The 16,719-nt window shown below is 40.8% G+C and overlaps 3 protein-coding genes across 3 annotated transcripts; 2 read left to right on the top strand and 1 right to left on the bottom strand.

Moving 5' to 3' along the window:
- Positions 1–1,266: 1,266 nt before the first annotated feature.
- znf592 (zinc finger protein 592) lies at positions 1,267–9,118 on the top strand. The gene is made up of 9 exons (XM_085779166.1): positions 1,267–1,453; positions 1,928–4,173; positions 4,269–4,447; positions 4,535–4,708; positions 4,802–4,961; positions 5,293–5,553; positions 6,436–6,548; positions 6,650–6,791; positions 6,894–9,118. The coding sequence occupies exons 2-9, from the start codon at positions 1,948–1,950 to the stop codon at positions 7,404–7,406; spliced, it is 3,768 nt and encodes a 1,255-aa protein (XP_085635292.1). The 5' UTR covers positions 1,267–1,453; positions 1,928–1,947; the 3' UTR covers positions 7,407–9,118.
- A 1,279-nt stretch (positions 9,119–10,397) lies between these two features.
- On the top strand, positions 10,398–14,250 carry kti12 (KTI12 chromatin associated homolog). The gene is made up of 9 exons (XM_085779169.1): positions 10,398–10,613; positions 11,612–11,663; positions 11,742–11,794; positions 11,885–11,940; positions 12,029–12,108; positions 12,197–12,356; positions 12,480–12,542; positions 13,285–13,353; positions 14,044–14,250. Exons 1-9 carry the CDS (start codon positions 10,463–10,465, stop codon positions 14,185–14,187), a joined length of 828 nt encoding a protein of 275 aa, XP_085635295.1. The 5' UTR covers positions 10,398–10,462; the 3' UTR covers positions 14,188–14,250.
- Positions 14,251–15,534: 1,284 nt separating this feature from the next.
- ch25hl1.1 (cholesterol 25-hydroxylase like 1, tandem duplicate 1) lies at positions 15,535–16,571 on the bottom strand. The gene has a single exon (XM_085779160.1). The coding sequence runs from the start codon at positions 16,471–16,473 to the stop codon at positions 15,640–15,642; it is 834 nt and encodes a 277-aa protein (XP_085635286.1). The 5' UTR covers positions 16,474–16,571; the 3' UTR covers positions 15,535–15,639.
- Between the last annotated feature and the right edge of the window lie 148 nt (positions 16,572–16,719).

Here is a 16,719-nt window from a genome sequence, read left to right as displayed (position 1 = left end):
GTCTTACAGGATATCAAAATGCAGCTAAGAAAAGTTGCCCTTAAATGACCCACGGAGTAGCCTACTAACACAGCATAAATACCACTGGGTAAAGTCGGTTGAGTTTAGTTCCAGATCAAAGTGTTGTGACTTGTAGTCTTTCTCATAGTAGCCTACCTGGCAAATATTGTACCAGTTCTATTGTTAATTTATCTAGCCTACATTCAATTCCACTTTGCTTGATTTTTCCAGGAAAATCTAGTATCAATACTGCATACCAGGTAGCAGTAGTTACACGTATTAAAAAACAAACAGTAAAACAATACCTTATCTTCCTCTGTGATGACGTGTGATTTACAACATAACAAGGCTGCTGACAGGAGCAAACAGTGGGCCTGACGCCTAGTTTCCTTTATTTACATCCTGATTTTGAATCAACAAAGCGCCACAATGGACTGGAGGGCATGAGCTTAACAAAATATTAGTATTTTGATAATGCATACCATTTTAGTCTGTATGTTTCTCATCACCTTGAATTGTGACTGACAAACATTTACAAGTTTCTACGTTCACCAGTTCACTTCCTTTGGATATGAAAAAAAGCTACAGAATAGTATGAAGCAGAGTTTGAATTTATCTTTAGCTTTAACCATTAAAAAGGAAATTGACAATATCAAAACATAGAGGTAACATGAACATGCTAGGAGTGTGAAGTTTGGAATCGAAGCGAAGACATAATTAGAGGCCTCTGATATTTTCATTTTGTTGCAAGCAGGGCTCCAGAATAACTTTTTTTTCACTAGAGCACAGTGGCCCCTAACTTTGTTTTTAGGAGCACTGGAAGAAAATTCAGGGGCGTACAATATAGGCTAAATTGACTTGCAAATATTCACATTTTCCTTTTCATTCATAATCCTCCTCACACACATTGGCCTGCCACCTGTTATGGCAGATTCAAGAGTCTCCCATGTTTCACCAGCATTAAAAAAAAAAAAAAAAAAAATAGTAAAGAGGGAAATTTACTGGCTGCACTTGGCTAAGTAGATGAAACATTTAATTGTAGCTGCCTACTGTCTCAAGTTTTAGGGCATTTAGGGGCAGTCTGGAGTCCTGCAGTATAGTAACATCCTATTGATTAAAGTTAAACTGCTACTTTTCCACTACTCACCAAAAACAGTGGCAAAGTTTGTAGGTACATTGCAGCAGTGGATGCTCACGGACTGCTGTCTGTCTCCCTCTTGGAGGTGACATGCCGGTGCAGCAGGACTGTTTCAATGGCGCCACCTCTCGTCTGTAAGACAACGCCGAGGGCTTCAATCACTCACGGACAGGAAAAGGGAAAAAAACGAAGTTAGCTTGTAGCCTAGCTATGAAACCCTGCAATAGCCAAACCTAGCAGGCGAGCACTTAGCGCCCACTGTAAACCAACACAGCTATAATTCAGTAGGGCTGTCAAACATAACCGGATCAAATGGTAAGCGAAGCTGTGCATCGATATAAGTGACGAGTTTATGGTAGCAGTTTGGGTGATTTATTTGCGCGTTAGCAGGTTGCTAAGCTAGGTTGCTAAGTTGCTACGTTTGGATACGTGAGGTAGCCTTCTGTGTTAGTTACGCTAACATCAAAACAACTGTCAGTAGGGCAGTCTTTGAAGGAGTTAATGCATTTTGGTGGCTCCATGAGCACAACAGTGTGTGTTAAATGTTAAGTCACGTATGCTGTGAATGTGATAATGTGTGTTTATCTACAAAATAGTAGCTTCATAGACGAAAACTAGCAGATATTTGCTACGTATAACTTGCTAGCCGAAGCTAACGTCAGCTACGTTAGGACGATACTCAGCTGCCTGCTAAGCGGGTAAACCAATCTGTCAGTGTGAAGCGGCAGCGGTTATTTGAGCACTGCCGAGTGTGTGCATTTAAAACTGTCCTTGCACCTGTCTCTGTAGGTTTATGAGACTACGCAGCCATGGGTGACATGAAAACCCCAGATTTTGATGATCTTCTGGCTGCCTTTGACATCCCAGATGCCACAGGGTTGGATGCCAAAGAGCCCATCCAGGGGAGTCATGAGGAGACAGAGAGTCAGCTGAAACACACGGGGATATGTCTGGATGACAGCTTATTGGGTAACCAAGCTGTCTCAACATCAGATGTTCCTGCTGTAAGTGTAATAGTGAAAAACACAAGTCGCCAGGAGTCACTGGAAGGTTTTGGCGATAGGCTTCACTCAGGATCAGCATTGCAAAATGGATTCAGGGGACAAGAGGCCTCCATTGACTCTGTTCAGACAACTAATAGTGGCTTCTCTAAATCATTTGTCTCAGCTTTGAATGGGGAGAGCTCCCGAGAGTTTCTTGGAAAGGCACCTGTTCAGCACAAACCTGATGGCACACCAGTATTTTCTCAGTCACTTTCTCATTTTAGCCCCATCTCCAGCCCAGAATCTGAAGGCACTCAGAGCAGTAGAGATGAAATGTATCCAAAACAAGAGAGACCCTGTTTCCCAGAAGCTTCAGTTTTGGTGGAGCCCTCAGGCACAGACAATCCCAAAAAAATTGACCTCAGCATGTTTGATGATTGTCCAAAGGCCTCTGATATTCCCAAGAACACTCAAAGAAACAGAGCAGAAAGTAGTAGAAGTGAGGAGCCCTCTGACATCTGTGTCAGTAATGAAATTGATGCGACACCTGGAGTACACACTGCACTTCTCCCGCCAGGCGGTAACCAGAGTTTTACTGAGACCAACTGCAATTCAGGAACCACAACGGATGCTTATCCACATGTCAAATCTCAGACATCTAAATTATCCTCTTGCCTTGAGGCTTTGGTGGCTCTAAATGCTAGAAAAGATCCCAGTGAGCCGACCAATCCCAGAGAGACATCAGCAGTTCAGAATGACTGTGTGAAAGCTAGCCCGAAGGTTCCCATATCCCCACGAAGTCCCAGAAGTCCACTCGAGGCTGTGAAGCGGTTAATGAAGCCTTCTGATAGCCCTGTTAGCATCTGCAGCGATAGTAGTGGCAAAGCTTCCCCTGCATTGGCGTCTGGGTCACCCCCTGCTATTCCCAGGGTCAGAATTAAGACCATCAAAACCACATCTGGGCAGATCAAGCGCACAGTCACCAGTGTGCTCCCTGATTCGGAAACAGATGAAATTCACTCTACGTACGAATCCTCTCCATCGCAGAGTATGATTAGTGAAGACTCTTACTGCAACATGTCTCCTCACCAGTCTCAAAGTGCGGCCGTCGATGGCGTCGGCGGAGGACAGAGTAAAGGCGCCTCCGCTAGTGCATCCTCACCGAAAGTGTCACACAACAAATCGGAAGCAAACTCCAGAAGGTCCGGCACGACGCAGTCCGCAACAATATTTCATAATACTACTGCGCCTCTCAAAAGGTCTGTTGCGCATCATAAACCAAAGAGAGTGTCAGCCACAGCAGGCCATGCAAGTAGCACAAACTTCCTTCCCAAAGCAATGCACTTGGCTAGTTTGAACCTGGTCCCTCACAGTGTTGCTGCTTCAGTAGCTGCACGGTCGACGTCTCACCAACAAAGCCAACACACGCTGTCCTCGACGGTGTGCAGCACTGTCCCATTGGTGCATCAGGTCAAAACGGTCAACACTTGTCCTCGCACATCCACTCCCAACACAGCAGCAGGGACACTGAACAGACTATTGAGCAACGCCAACCCCGTGCCTACATATGTGCCCAACCTGAACCCCCCTCCGGAGAGCAATATCAATCTCCCACCACGCGGGTACTGCTGCCTCGAATGCGGGGACTCCTTCGGGGTGGAGAGGAGTCTGGCGTATCATTACAGCAGGAGGAGCGTTCACATTGAAGTAGGGTGTACGCACTGCGCAAAGGTGATGTTGTTCTTCAACAAGTGTGCCTTGTTGGCACATGCGCGCGAGCACAAGAACAACGGCGTGGTGATGCAGTGCACGCAGCTCCATATGAAACCCATAGCAGAGGAGCAAATGTTTGTACCCCTGAGCGCTGAACCTGCGAAGGCGGACAACTACACCTCGCCGTCATCCTCCCGTAAGAACCAACCTGTCCTGCCCTTATATCCAGACAACGTCATTCGCCACCGACTCCGATGCCTGGAGTGTAACAAGCAGTTACCCGACTACAAAGCTCTTGCAGGCCATTACCAGAGGCCATCAGAAGACGTGGAAGGACTGGTGAGTGGATGTTTCACTTACATTTTAAAGGGATTGTGATAAGTATTTATGTATTTTCCTAGCCTGACACTTTGTCATTTATTTTTATCTCACAGATGTGTAAGGTGTGCTCAATGTTGCTACCCAACAAGTGCAGCTTCAGGGCTCACCAGCGTATTCATGCACACAAATCCCCTTACTGCTGCCCTGAGTGTGGTGCCCTGAGTCGCTCTGCAGACATACAGAAGCATGTGAAGGAAAACTGTCTCCACTACGCGCGCAAGGCTTGGTACAAGTAAGTGGCCAAGCATGAAAAAAAAAATCTCAGTTACACACAATGCAGTGGCAGAAAAGTGGCATTATGTTTCTTTTATTTTTCCAGATGTCTTCACTGTGATATGGTTTTCAAGACCCTTCAAGGACAAAAGACTCACATTGAAGATAAACACTGTGAGGTCTTTTACAAGTGCTCCATCTGCCCAATTGCTTTAAAGACCGCTGACAGCTGCGAAGTTCATCTGAAAAATAAACACACTGCTGTCAAAGCATCATCTCTGTGAGTTAACATCTCATGACATAATTGTGAAAACTTGTGCAATTCTTACAATTTTACAGTACTTAAGTTAACTGTTTTCCCTTTGTTTTGCAGGTTAATCTTTAAGTGCTCATGTGAGACAATTTTCAACAAAAAGCAGTTACTGTTTCAGCATTTCCATGAGAATGCCAACAAGCGTGTGACCTGTGTATTCAAGTGTCCTGAATGCAACTCAGTGTTTCCCCAAAAGCAGCTGTTAATGCAGCATTTCAAGGTTAGATTGATTGTATTTTTAAGGAGATCTTTCATATGCCTGTTTGTTGTAGGTTGAACGTACTTGTGCTGTAAGAGAAACATTTATCTGTGTATTTGGCTACATAGTTCTTGATATTTCACATATTAAATCTATGCCAAAAGTTTGCCAAACATTTAACCTGAGCCTTGAGCATTTTTGAATTTGCCAAACAAAGCTCAGCAACTACTTCGTCATAGTACTTAAAATCCTGCACGATGTGTTAAGGAGGAACTCACTCAGTCCAACAAACCTGTTGTATAGGCCTGTTTTGACTTATTGTGATTTTTGCCACTTATTTTCTGTCTTGCAGGGTGTGCATATAGGAAACGTGACCGTTGAGACAGAGAAGAGCACTAGACAATCCGACAAGACAGACCGGCATCAGGATGTTCATCCTGTCCAACAGCAGAAGAGCCACAGTCCTGTTAAACACACAGATAGTCCCAGGAAAAAGGCTGAGCAGGACAGCAGACCTCGTGTGAAGCCCGCTGGCTGGACATGTGGGGAGTGTCTCCAGTGTTTCCCTGAAAGAGACTCCTATGTTTCTCATGTGAAGACCAAACATGGGAAGGTAAGGCACATAAATCCCCCATGGTGGAATGTATTTGTATTGGATCAAAACATGTAATGTCTGCTGTGTGTCACACAAATCTTCTAATAATAATTCACTTTAAGTAAAATATATAGAACACATTCCTTTTTTTTTTTTTTTTACAATCAGTGTTGATAATGCTCTGAGGAAAATTTCAACTGTTGTCAAGGAAAGATTAAAAAAAGAAATCTTGGATTGGCCCCTTTTACCAGATGCTACCAGATACTGCCAAAATAAAACTGGTTCTTCCTCAGCCCATGTCCCATCACTGTTCCATAATTTTTGTGAAACTTTCTTGGTGGAGGAATTTGGAAATGAACAACAAATCCCCATTTTCCTCCAGCAAACCCAACATGCAGTCTACTGCAGTGGAACTGTAGTAGTCGTCCTCTTGTCAGGCTCTTTGGCCAGCCACTGTCCTTTGTGCAGTGCTGACAGGACAGATGACAGCTGGGTGTGACAACAGTGAGTCCTGCAGCTGAGGTCAAAGTGGGTGTTGATTGAATGGTTGGAGGCAACGGCATGAGACAAGCTGCTGATTGATTCCTTTGTGAATTTCTGTGGCTAATTCTGAGCTACACGACACTGTGTTTACACACTTCAGTTATGTGTGTTAGATTTTTGCTTTAAGATTTTAGTTACGTTTTAATCACCTAATTAAAAACATACGAGAGTAATAATTTCCTTTATGGTTACCTGTGTGCAGATAATGAACTCGTTACATGTTCATGATGACCTCATAACTCAGTTTAACAAGTGCGGCAAAGATTGGAAGAAATCTTTACGACTTTGTCAAGCTTGTGTTGACACACTTTTGATGAAATTAATGTACCTTTTTATCTTTCACTTTATTTCCAACAGTCTATCAGGAAATATCCATGTCGACATTGTCAGCAGTCTTTCAACTCTGCAACCAGTCTGAGAAGACACATTCGCATCGATCATGACGGAAAAAGAAAAAGTTACACTTGTTGGTAAGATTGTTGTGTTTGAAAATGAAATGGGTTAATAAATGTTTTTATTGAATTAACCATCGACTCACAAATTTCCTCTCCATTTTTTTTTTACACTCAAGGTATTGCACAGACACAAAAACATTATTTACATCAGCTGTGATGTTGAAGAACCACATCAGTCTCATGCATGGTATCAAAAATCCTGATCTCAGCCAGATGCCGAAAACTGCCATCCACGAGCCAAAAAAGGTTTTGGACAAGGTATTTATTTATTCATTCATTCATTCAACTCAAAGGCATTAATACAATTGCAGATCTTACAGACCATTGTTTTTAATGTGTGTCGACTTTTGTGATTGACAGGGACATGTATCGGAAAGACCTGCGGTTGGCTCACAGAAGGAGGGGAAGGGTCGCGCTGGGAGTCTGCAGGCTCCGTCAGCAAAACGTCTGAAAACTCAGTACCGCTGTTCAAAGTGTGGTTTCGTCACAGATGACAGTGCACAGTTCCAGCAGCATATACCTCAGCATAAAACCGATGAAAACACTCCTCAGTGCCTTCACTGTGGCCTGTGTTTCACATCCGTGCTGTCCCTCAAGAGACATCTTTTTATTGTACACAAAGTCAAAGATCCTGAGGGAGAAGAGACAGAAGCAGAGGAGGAGGCGGCAACAGGAGGAAAGGTTAGGAAGAAGGAGCAGGATAATCAGCCAGTAAGACCAGCAGAGACTAAAGAGGTCAATAATTCGTCACCAGAGGGAAACGAAACGGAGCCCTTACAGGCAGAAGAAGCTGCGCGTCGGCACTGTGACAAGACCACAGACTGTAATTTAAAACTGAGCTCTCACTCTCAAACAGTCTCCCCTCAGTATTAAGAGCTGCCTCAGAGTTGTTTTCCATGTGAGAGTAAGGAGGAGAGCTTGACGTAATGCATGGAGATGGCACAGTGTTGGAGCGGTTTTTTAATTTTGAAATTCCTCTCAAGTTATTCCGAGGCCATATAGTATATTCAAGGAGATCCTCAACGTTTCATATCAAACAGTATTTTCATAAATAAGAGGACAAATTAATATTCACATTTCAATTATTTTTATTTAACTTTGCATGTTGGTATTCATTTTTGCCTTCCAGACATAACTGCACTCATAGTAAGTCTAAAATCTTTTCTTTCTATTTCTTCTTTATGTTTTCTTTCTTTTTTTTCTTTTTTATTCCATCCACCCTGACAGGAGATCCAGGAACGTCTGTTATTTTTTTACGTCTTGTATTGATTGATGTAACAGTGACGGGGTGGATTTTCACCATTGTTAACAAACAGTAAATTTAAACCTAGCCTAAGGCCTAAACCTAAATCTTAAATATTTAATGCTACACACTATTACCTGAATGGGATTCAGGTTTGCAGTTTTTATGTTGACTGTCTTGCAAGCATTTTGCAATACAAAGCTAGGATTTTAGCCATCATTTATTACAAGACATAATATAGCTGAATATTCATTCAAAAGCAGTACTTCTGCATTCATGTTAATGAGTTATCTTATAACAGCCTGTAAGATGAGTTACAGGCGTGGAGTTGTGTTGCTAAGCAAAGCCTACTGCAATGAGGCTGTACATGAGAATAAGAGTTTCAACATTTCAGAGTTCTGAAATGTTTTTCCCTTCATTTTGTTCACCGCGTTTGATTTATTTGTGCCTGAGTTGTTCCAAATCTGGCCTTTTAAAAAAAGAAAAGTTATGATTTTTCTTTTCATTGGAATGAGCATCCAGGAGAAACATGTGGAGGTATTGGATGTGTGGTGCAGCAGTATTGTAAATACCTCAAAATGCCAGAAGTGTATTTTTCAGGCAAGTGAACGGCCAATTTATGTCAAATCAGGGTACATTGTTTTGGATAATCCAGAGAAGGTATGATTTAGAGCAGGACCTTTTTCACATCAAGTCACTCGTAATTAAAAAAAAAAAAAATCCTAGAAAGAGCATCTTAATTCCATAATCCATTAACACTCATTATGGTGTTTCCTTCGCGCTCACAGGTCCTGATTTGTAAAGCGGCACCTCATGTTTTGTAATGAACACATGACAGTTCCTACCTCCATGGTAAATGGCAGTGATTGTTAAATGTTGAAAGGCTTTGAAGAGTTACAGGTGATCTCAGTGCAATGTAAAATTAGTTTATAAAATGTGTATTATCCCACATTATTAAATTTTATAAATTATTTTGGGAACGATAGTAAGACTATATGGTCATATTGACTGAACCGGAAAGTGAACTTTTCTATGTACGCGCTATATGAGCTCTTTATTTCTCTGTAATCCTTAAATCACCACTCTGCAGCATGTCAGTCTGCAGAGCCTGAAAAGAATGACTTGTTCTTTTGTAATGCTTGTTGAAAGAGATTTGTACTTTTGATACTGTGTACAGTGAGGACTTGTATAGGAAAGCAACCTGTGTACATACAGTAGCCAACAAACCTTGGATTCACAGCATTTCTTAAGCCATTACATCTGTTCAGCATGCAGTGGCCCATGTGCCTTGCTGTTATGTTTACGTAATGTACTTACAAATAAATCGGTGCATTTAATTATACTGCTTTGTGCTTTGCATTGTGCCTCAGACTGGTTTCTGTACTAAACCACTGGATACTGGGGAGAAAGAATCTAATCTGGACTTTCGCACTGATGTCACGTACTTGACAAGCGTCATAGCAAGTCAAAATGGTGAAAGGCACCCCAATGTGTATTGTGCTATGAGGAACCAACCACAGATGTGTGACCTCATGCCATTATAATATTAGGCCCATCCTATCTCAGTATAAGTGCCTGCCCAGAGGAGAGGAGCAAGGAGATTTTAATTGACTGCCACCAAATTGCACAGAGCACGCTTGAGGAATGAAAGGCACTTTGACAAAAATCTGCAGAGCAGGACTCCTGTCTTCTTTCATCCTTATCTCATACGTTGCCATGACATCTTCAATGACTCTTGATTTGACTGAGCTGAGAAATAAAGTTTCAAAGATCAAGGTGAATCCCAGAGGGAATCTGTGGGCGACAGGTAAGAAAAATTAAAACGATTATGCATTATTATATTTTTGTTATTCTTAAAAATGTACCTTTTTGAACTGTTGACGCTGAGTTTACTATGTTTTGATCAATCAATAGGACATTTCATGGGCAAGAAAAGCGTTGTGGATAGCTCCTTTCTGGAGTCTGCCTTTGGGGATGTGAATGTTCCCACTGAAGTCAGAGCTGCTAGTCCTGTGCACAGAGTGGACGACCTGCAGGCGCTGCTCATTCACATTTTAAAAACGGCCCAACAAACACAACAGAAACAGCCGTTGGACATGTTAGTTCATCATCATCATCAATATTATGATTATCATTAGTATTACTGTTGGTCATAAGCTGAAACTGATTCTATTTTTTTTTATTATTATTATTCATTTAGAGGAGGAGGGGATCCAGCATGAGGAACATCTCCACCAGCAGAAACTGTATAAATGAAGAGAAAAAATGTACTTGAATATTATGATTTTACGTCTTTCTTTTTTCTTTTTCTTTTTTTTATCTTAAATGTGATGTATTATGTTGGAAAATGACTGTGATGCCAGTCTGCACTGCTTTATGACTGGATCCATTTATTTGAACCTAATATTGATGTGCCCTGTGTCAATAAACCAGTACTGAAAACCAGACCACTGTCTATTTGAAATATTATTATCTTTCATTACAGAAAATAAAATAAACTTACAAAAGGATGTATTTAATTTCTATGAAAGCACTTTCACACACTGCTGAAATGATAATAGAATATTCTGTCAGCTTCATGGCGCCCCCTGTTGGTCGTCTGAAATACTAGTTTTAGAGAAGTGTATCCGGGTGAAAGTGGCAGCACGCCGCTCAGGCTAGTTTACATGTGAAAACAACAGCAGCCATGCCTCTGATAGTGATGTGTGGATACCCCTGCAGTGGTAAAACACGACGGGCGGAGGAGCTGAAGGCGCATTTTGAACACAACACAGAGAGAAAGGTTCACGTTGTGGGAGACGAAGCTCTCGGCGTTGACAGAAACAGTGTTTACGCAGGCAAGTTGAGCTAACCAAGTCCATCTTCATTTAGTTATTAGCCTGCTATGTGTATGTGTTTATAAGTGTTGAGTTTTTGTGAATACGGAGCTGCTGCTGCTGCTGCTGGAAGCGCCTGGCTACCCTCCAAACTGCTCAGGTGTTTTTAATTTATTTTGATTGATTAAAAGGAGACCTGGCTGTCAGACCGGTGTCGCCTTGAACTGAGGCTAATTTTTGTAGCCTGGGAAGTGACGTAAAGTTATTCGTTAAAAAAAAAAATCACCTTTTATTGAAAGATATTAGTTTTTTGAATCGTTGTAAGATGTACTGCAAAATGAAAATATGATAGAACGAATATTAAAGCAAAATTTTTTAGTTAACCGTGGTTATGAGCAGCCTTAAATTAGTGGTATTTTGATGGGGGTTTGGCTTGAGAGTGTCTACTCTGCACCATTAGTTTATCATGGAAACTCCTCTAGACTTGATCATGTAAACTGGGTTATGTATGGAGTTACATTTGTTTCTTTATTATTCAATCAAACAGAATGGTTTTGCAATAAAAAAAAAAGATTTGAAAGCAAAACAGAATAGGTTTGTGTTGTGTTGTGTTCTCAAAAAATCTTGTAAAAATGTACTCTAACATATCAGAAACAGTTTATTACACTATTAATATTGAGTCTGTAGCATGTCAAATAGCTGTTGTGATTGGGCTCACATGGGCATTATCTCACCATATTATCTAAACCTGTCACTTCAATTAAAATTAATTGCGTTACTCATGATCCTGCCACACAGTAGGCTATGGCACAATTCACCCCTGTACTAGCCTCATTAAAAAGTCTACTTGTTCAGTTGTTTAATGACCAAACAACAGCATGACCCTGTGTGGTGAATTTGCCAAATACTTAGTAGCCTAACAATAAGAGGTTTTTTTGAGAGGGGATTTCTAGAAAGCAACCTTGGACTTGTTCTTGGCATACTTTGCCTGTGACTTAATCTTGCTGGATATGTTGCAGATTCCCAGAAGGAAAAAAATGTGCGAGCAGCTCTAAAAGCTGAAGTAGAGAGGTGAGTTTCTGAATGAAGATCATTCACTGATGTGCTACAGTCCCTGCCCTTTTAATATTCATCTATTTGTTGTTTTAGAAAAGTCAACAAGGACGACATTGTAATTTTGGACTCATTAAATTACATAAAAGGTAAATCATAATAATAATATACTATACTGTGTAGATTCTATGTTAAACATTGTGACTTGTCCTGACCTTTATAATTAAATTACTTTGCAGGCTACCGCTATGAACTGTTCTGTCTTATCAAACACACACAGACACCTCACTGTCTGGTAAGTGTTGTAGATAACTTACTATCTGATTTCAGGTTACAAAAAATAGTATGAACACGTTAATCAGAAATACTCTCTTTGGATGAAGGTATACTGTTTGACGTCAGATGAAGAAAGCTCATCGTGGAATACCAGCAGAGATCCTGCAGTGCAGTACACCCAGGACATGTGAGTGAGAAACCTCTGTTCACACTGGATCACTCATTCATGAGATTTGTTTTTGTAATTTGATTTGTGCCCATTTTATCTTGTGTAGCTTTGCTGCATTAGTTCTGAGATTTGAAGCCCCAGACTCCAGAAACCGATGGGACAGTCCTCTCTTCACCATCCTGAAGGACGACACGCTTCCCTTTGAAGACATTTCTGATGCACTTTTCAAAAGAAAAGCTCCCCGACCAAACCAGTCTACTCAGAGTGTAAAGGATATTGCTTTTATTTTTTTTCTAAATACACACCCAGTGTTTGGTGCATGTATAGATGCAGTCTCTGCTGTGCTACCTGTTTGACTCCCTGGTTTTAACCTTGTTTTTCCTCCACAGCAACCGCTGTCATCTGCAAACTTCTTGTACGAGTTGGACAAGATCACACAAGATGTGTTAATGGTATGTTTCTATTAGTTGTTTGCCTGTTGCTTTAAGTTTTTTTTCTCTCTTGTATATTGTTTTAGCTGGTGGCAGTGTATATTTAAGAGCACCAAAGTGAGACTCACACATTATGTACCAGCTAAATTTCAGGTTTATCAGCACGGGAGTGAAAACATTTTACAGAAAGTTCATGTAGGTGTTACTTGCAGGTTATAGACATGGCAATCTTAACATTGTCCACCATCCAAGAATTCCTTAAAAGTATTAGTTTTAGTCTGAATGCAGTCAGTGTGGTGTCTCTTTTCACATGGCTGACGTCAAGATTACTTGATAATTGCTAGGCTATTTGGTTGTGTGTCATCTTGTGCAAATACCTTTGCTGCTGTAATTATTTATCTAACTATTGATGTATCTATAATGTCTGTCTGCTAAGTGCTGCAAGCCAATAAGAGATTACCTCCTTTGTTCCCTCAATGTGCTATTGAGTTCACATGTTGGTGGCCTGAAATAGGATGTTAGTTGTTGCGTCTCCTTCCAGGCTTGGGACTGCATCACCAGTAATGTTTTCATTTTTGCCGTATTTCTACCCAAATTCCTTGAAAATAACACAAACAGTTTGAAGGACAAGTTCATCTCCGGCTGTGCAGATCCCATTTGCTTCTCTCTAACTCCCTACAGTGCACTGTCCCTGTGAAGCTGTGTTTATCATCAGAAACATTACCCTCTGTTTGTGTTTGATAAAAAGTAATTTAAATTTCAGGCAATTTTCAACGCACAGAAGACGAGTGTTCCTGGGGATCTCATTTCAGTTCCAGGAGCCACGGAGAAGATATCCTTTTCAAACAGAATTTACCTGCTCACTTTGTTATTTAAAAATTTCCTTTCTTTAAACTTTCAACAGATCTTGGTTGATCTTTTTTTACATGTGTGATGTCATGAATTCAGGTAGCTGTCACCGCTAACAGGGTGTTTTAAATTCTTTTGTCCTCTGTTTATTTCTGGTGACTCAGTCTCATCATCTGCCTCCTAAGGGAAGAGATATTAACTCACCAGTGGGAGGCAAAGTGCTCTATATCAAATGACTTGTTAGAAAGGGGAAGGTTGATGAGTGTATGTCCATCAAAGGACATAAATGAAAGGTAAAGCAACCAATCACTGTTAAAGGTCTCTCCAGTAATAACATAGTATGGGATATGTATGGTGGAGGGATACCAAATTACGTAGATACGTGGATTTTTATTGGCAGCTGCATGATGCCAGCCTTTCTTAGAAGCAAACACTTTGATTTTTTTTTCCTTTTGAAGGTGTTGCTCCAAGCAGGGACCAACATAAAAGTACATTGAATTCTGCAGTGGACAACCTTTAACAACACATGCATACTTTGAATTTGAAATTATTCATTCAGAACTTCGTGGTGAGGTTAATGTGACCTTTACAGACTTTGGTCTTTTACTTTCTGTAGTAAACTTGAGGATACATTTGCATCTGTATGACGACAAACCTTAACCCGTTGTTAAACATTGAACTTACCCGGAGCATCAACATGGCAGAGCTGCGGAAACTACGGCGCCAATTCATCAGCTACACCAAGATGCACCCGACAGAGAACACAGGACAAATATCCAACATGTTTGTGCAGTATTTAAATAAGAGCCTTCACTGAAATATTGTACCTTAAGTGACATTTTTTTTTATTTTTGGAGAAAAATAAATATATTTAAATATTTACTGTCTGTTTGTGCTGACCATTTTAGAGTCACGCACACACATTTATGGTTGGAAATATTAAAAGCAGAGCATTTATTAAAGAAGAAAATTACACTCAAATTGCACTCATTAATTCATCAGAGCAAAAATATAGATACTTTTGTAGTATTTATGTCTTGACTTCAATACAAAGCCACTTCTAATAAAGCTAATCACAAGGTCCAAATAGCCCTGTTTTTCTCAGCAAACGGAGTTTGTTCAGAGGTCATAATGATTTGACTCCAGATAGGTGAACCTTGCATTCAGAGTTGGTTGCCAAATCTTCAAGCTCTTTATAAGATTAGACAAAGATTGTGTATTCATCCCACACATGGGAAATTTGGTTGTTAGTAGTAAACAACAAGGTAGAAAAATCAGCAAACATAAAAAATATAATAAAAGAGAGAGATAGATTCTACAGTAAGGTACCAAATTATTAAGAGTATATACAGTTATGTAAGAAAATGGTATAAAATGTATTTATACACAGTGTTGATTGTTGTAAGGCAGAAAAGAAACTATTGCACAGATGTGGGGTGTATATGGAAGTGTACAGGAGAGGTATGCAGTTTGTACACAAAAATTGTAAAACTGTAGTTAGTAAACTGTAAACTGCATAAATATAGCCTAAAGTATTTAAAGTTTGATATTCAGTATTTCAGGCCTGTATCTGCATTTTGAACCTCTTTATTGCCTCTCATTTTTGCTGGGTCATTCTCAGTAATGAAGTCCACATTCATATGAGTGGAACTCCTTTTTAAGTCTGTACAGGGTATTTCCCCCCAAGTAAGGGTTAATGGTAATTCCTCGAGTTCAAACTCAAGGTGACAAGCCAGACAAATAGTGCTTAGACTTCTCCTTCAAATGCTACTAATTGCTGTGAGGAGTTTGAAAGGGAAATTTGCTGAGTAAAGCTCTTTAGATTTATGTAAGTATTATGCAAGACGATTGTGAGAAAAGCTAGAACAGGAATGTGAGTGGCTTCTACTGTTAACTGTTGGTTACTTTGAGTGACTTAAATGAAATGTGACCGTGCAAACGCAGCATGCATGGAGATTAATGCACTGAATGCATCAACTTTCTGCTATTTCATTGATCAATATCTGATACAAATATCAAAGAAGCAGTAGAGTCAAAATGTCATTTTATTGAAAGAATAGATATAAGATAAAAACCTTTCAATGACTTTTATATTGTATTTCACAAGGTTAGTCCATTCTTGAAGCTGCCCCTCAAAGAAAACAAGAGAGGCAAGTAATAGAAAAATAATGGGCATACATGATTTGCGAAAGACAAAGAATTTGCTAAAATAACTGTGACAATAACTTACAAAGAAAAAAACTAAAATGAGAGCAGCTTTCAGTTATTATCAGCTTCTCATGTTTTTTTTCTTCAGGGGCACAGCAGTGCCAAAGATAATGTCCCAGTGGCTAAAGAAAGGAGCGTAGTTACTGCTGGGCTTCTGGTGGTGCATGTCATGAGCTGGTGCACCACCCAGCAGACCGAAGGGCACCAGATGGTTGAGGGTCCACGGCAGGTCGTAGCCTATGTGGTCCTCCACGGACATCCAGATGCTGAAGACCGTCATGGACCATGTGGTGAGAGGGTGACACTTCAGGAGAACAGGATCCTGGTTGCTCCAAAGTCCCACAGTCATCAGCTCTGGGATACTGAGCTGCTCAGTCGACCATGAGAAAGGTGCGATGTATTCATGGTGGATTGCATGGATCCATCGGTAAAGCTGTGGGTGCTTGTGGTGTACGAAATGCCAGATAAAGTACTGAGTGTCAAAGAGGAGAAGTGCAGCCAGTCCATCAACAAATACCTCGTACAGAGTAGGAGCCTCCTGTGGCAGAGTTGGTGCTGGCAATATGAACATGCCAATTATTACAGCAGGGAGAACAAAGAAGAGGTGGTTATACAACGCTGTTAAGAAGCTCTTAGCCATCATTTCCAGTGTTGGCTGCCTGTCTGGTTGGATCTTGTACTGATACAGTGAAGGGACTTTATCTCCCAAGAGGTCCAGTATGGCAAAAGGTAAACTGAAGAGGAAATAGCTGGAAAACGCAAGCAGGACGGGGAAAAATGGAGATGAAATTAGAGGCAGATGGTGTAAAAGCAAATAATCCCAGAGAGGCTGAAGGAGACGACCTGAGGCCCTGGAGGGCTGGAGGTCCAGGGGCAGCTCACTGATGTTCAACATCCTGCTGTGGTACAAGAGTACAGCGGTGGTGGTGGTGCTGCTGCTGCTGGAGGTCTCAGGATCAAGACCAAGTTCTGCCTTTATATAGTGGAGTACAGCAGAGGGGACTCTGCTCCCAGTCAGAGCAGACCAGCTTTTCTTTTTCTTTTTTTTTTTTTACAACAGCTCAATGTCCACAAACAAATCTTCATAAGAAGATTAACAAAGGCCCCCAAGAACACAAGAACATGCATTAGACACAATATT

This window comes from Trachurus japonicus, chromosome 6, assembly GCF_045865225.1.
Source record: "Trachurus japonicus isolate A0001 chromosome 6, Traja_1.0".
Taxonomy (NCBI): domain Eukaryota; kingdom Metazoa; phylum Chordata; class Actinopteri; order Carangiformes; family Carangidae; genus Trachurus; species Trachurus japonicus.
The sequence above is the reverse complement of the archived record's forward strand: the minus strand, read 5'-3'. Positions and strand labels throughout refer to the sequence as shown.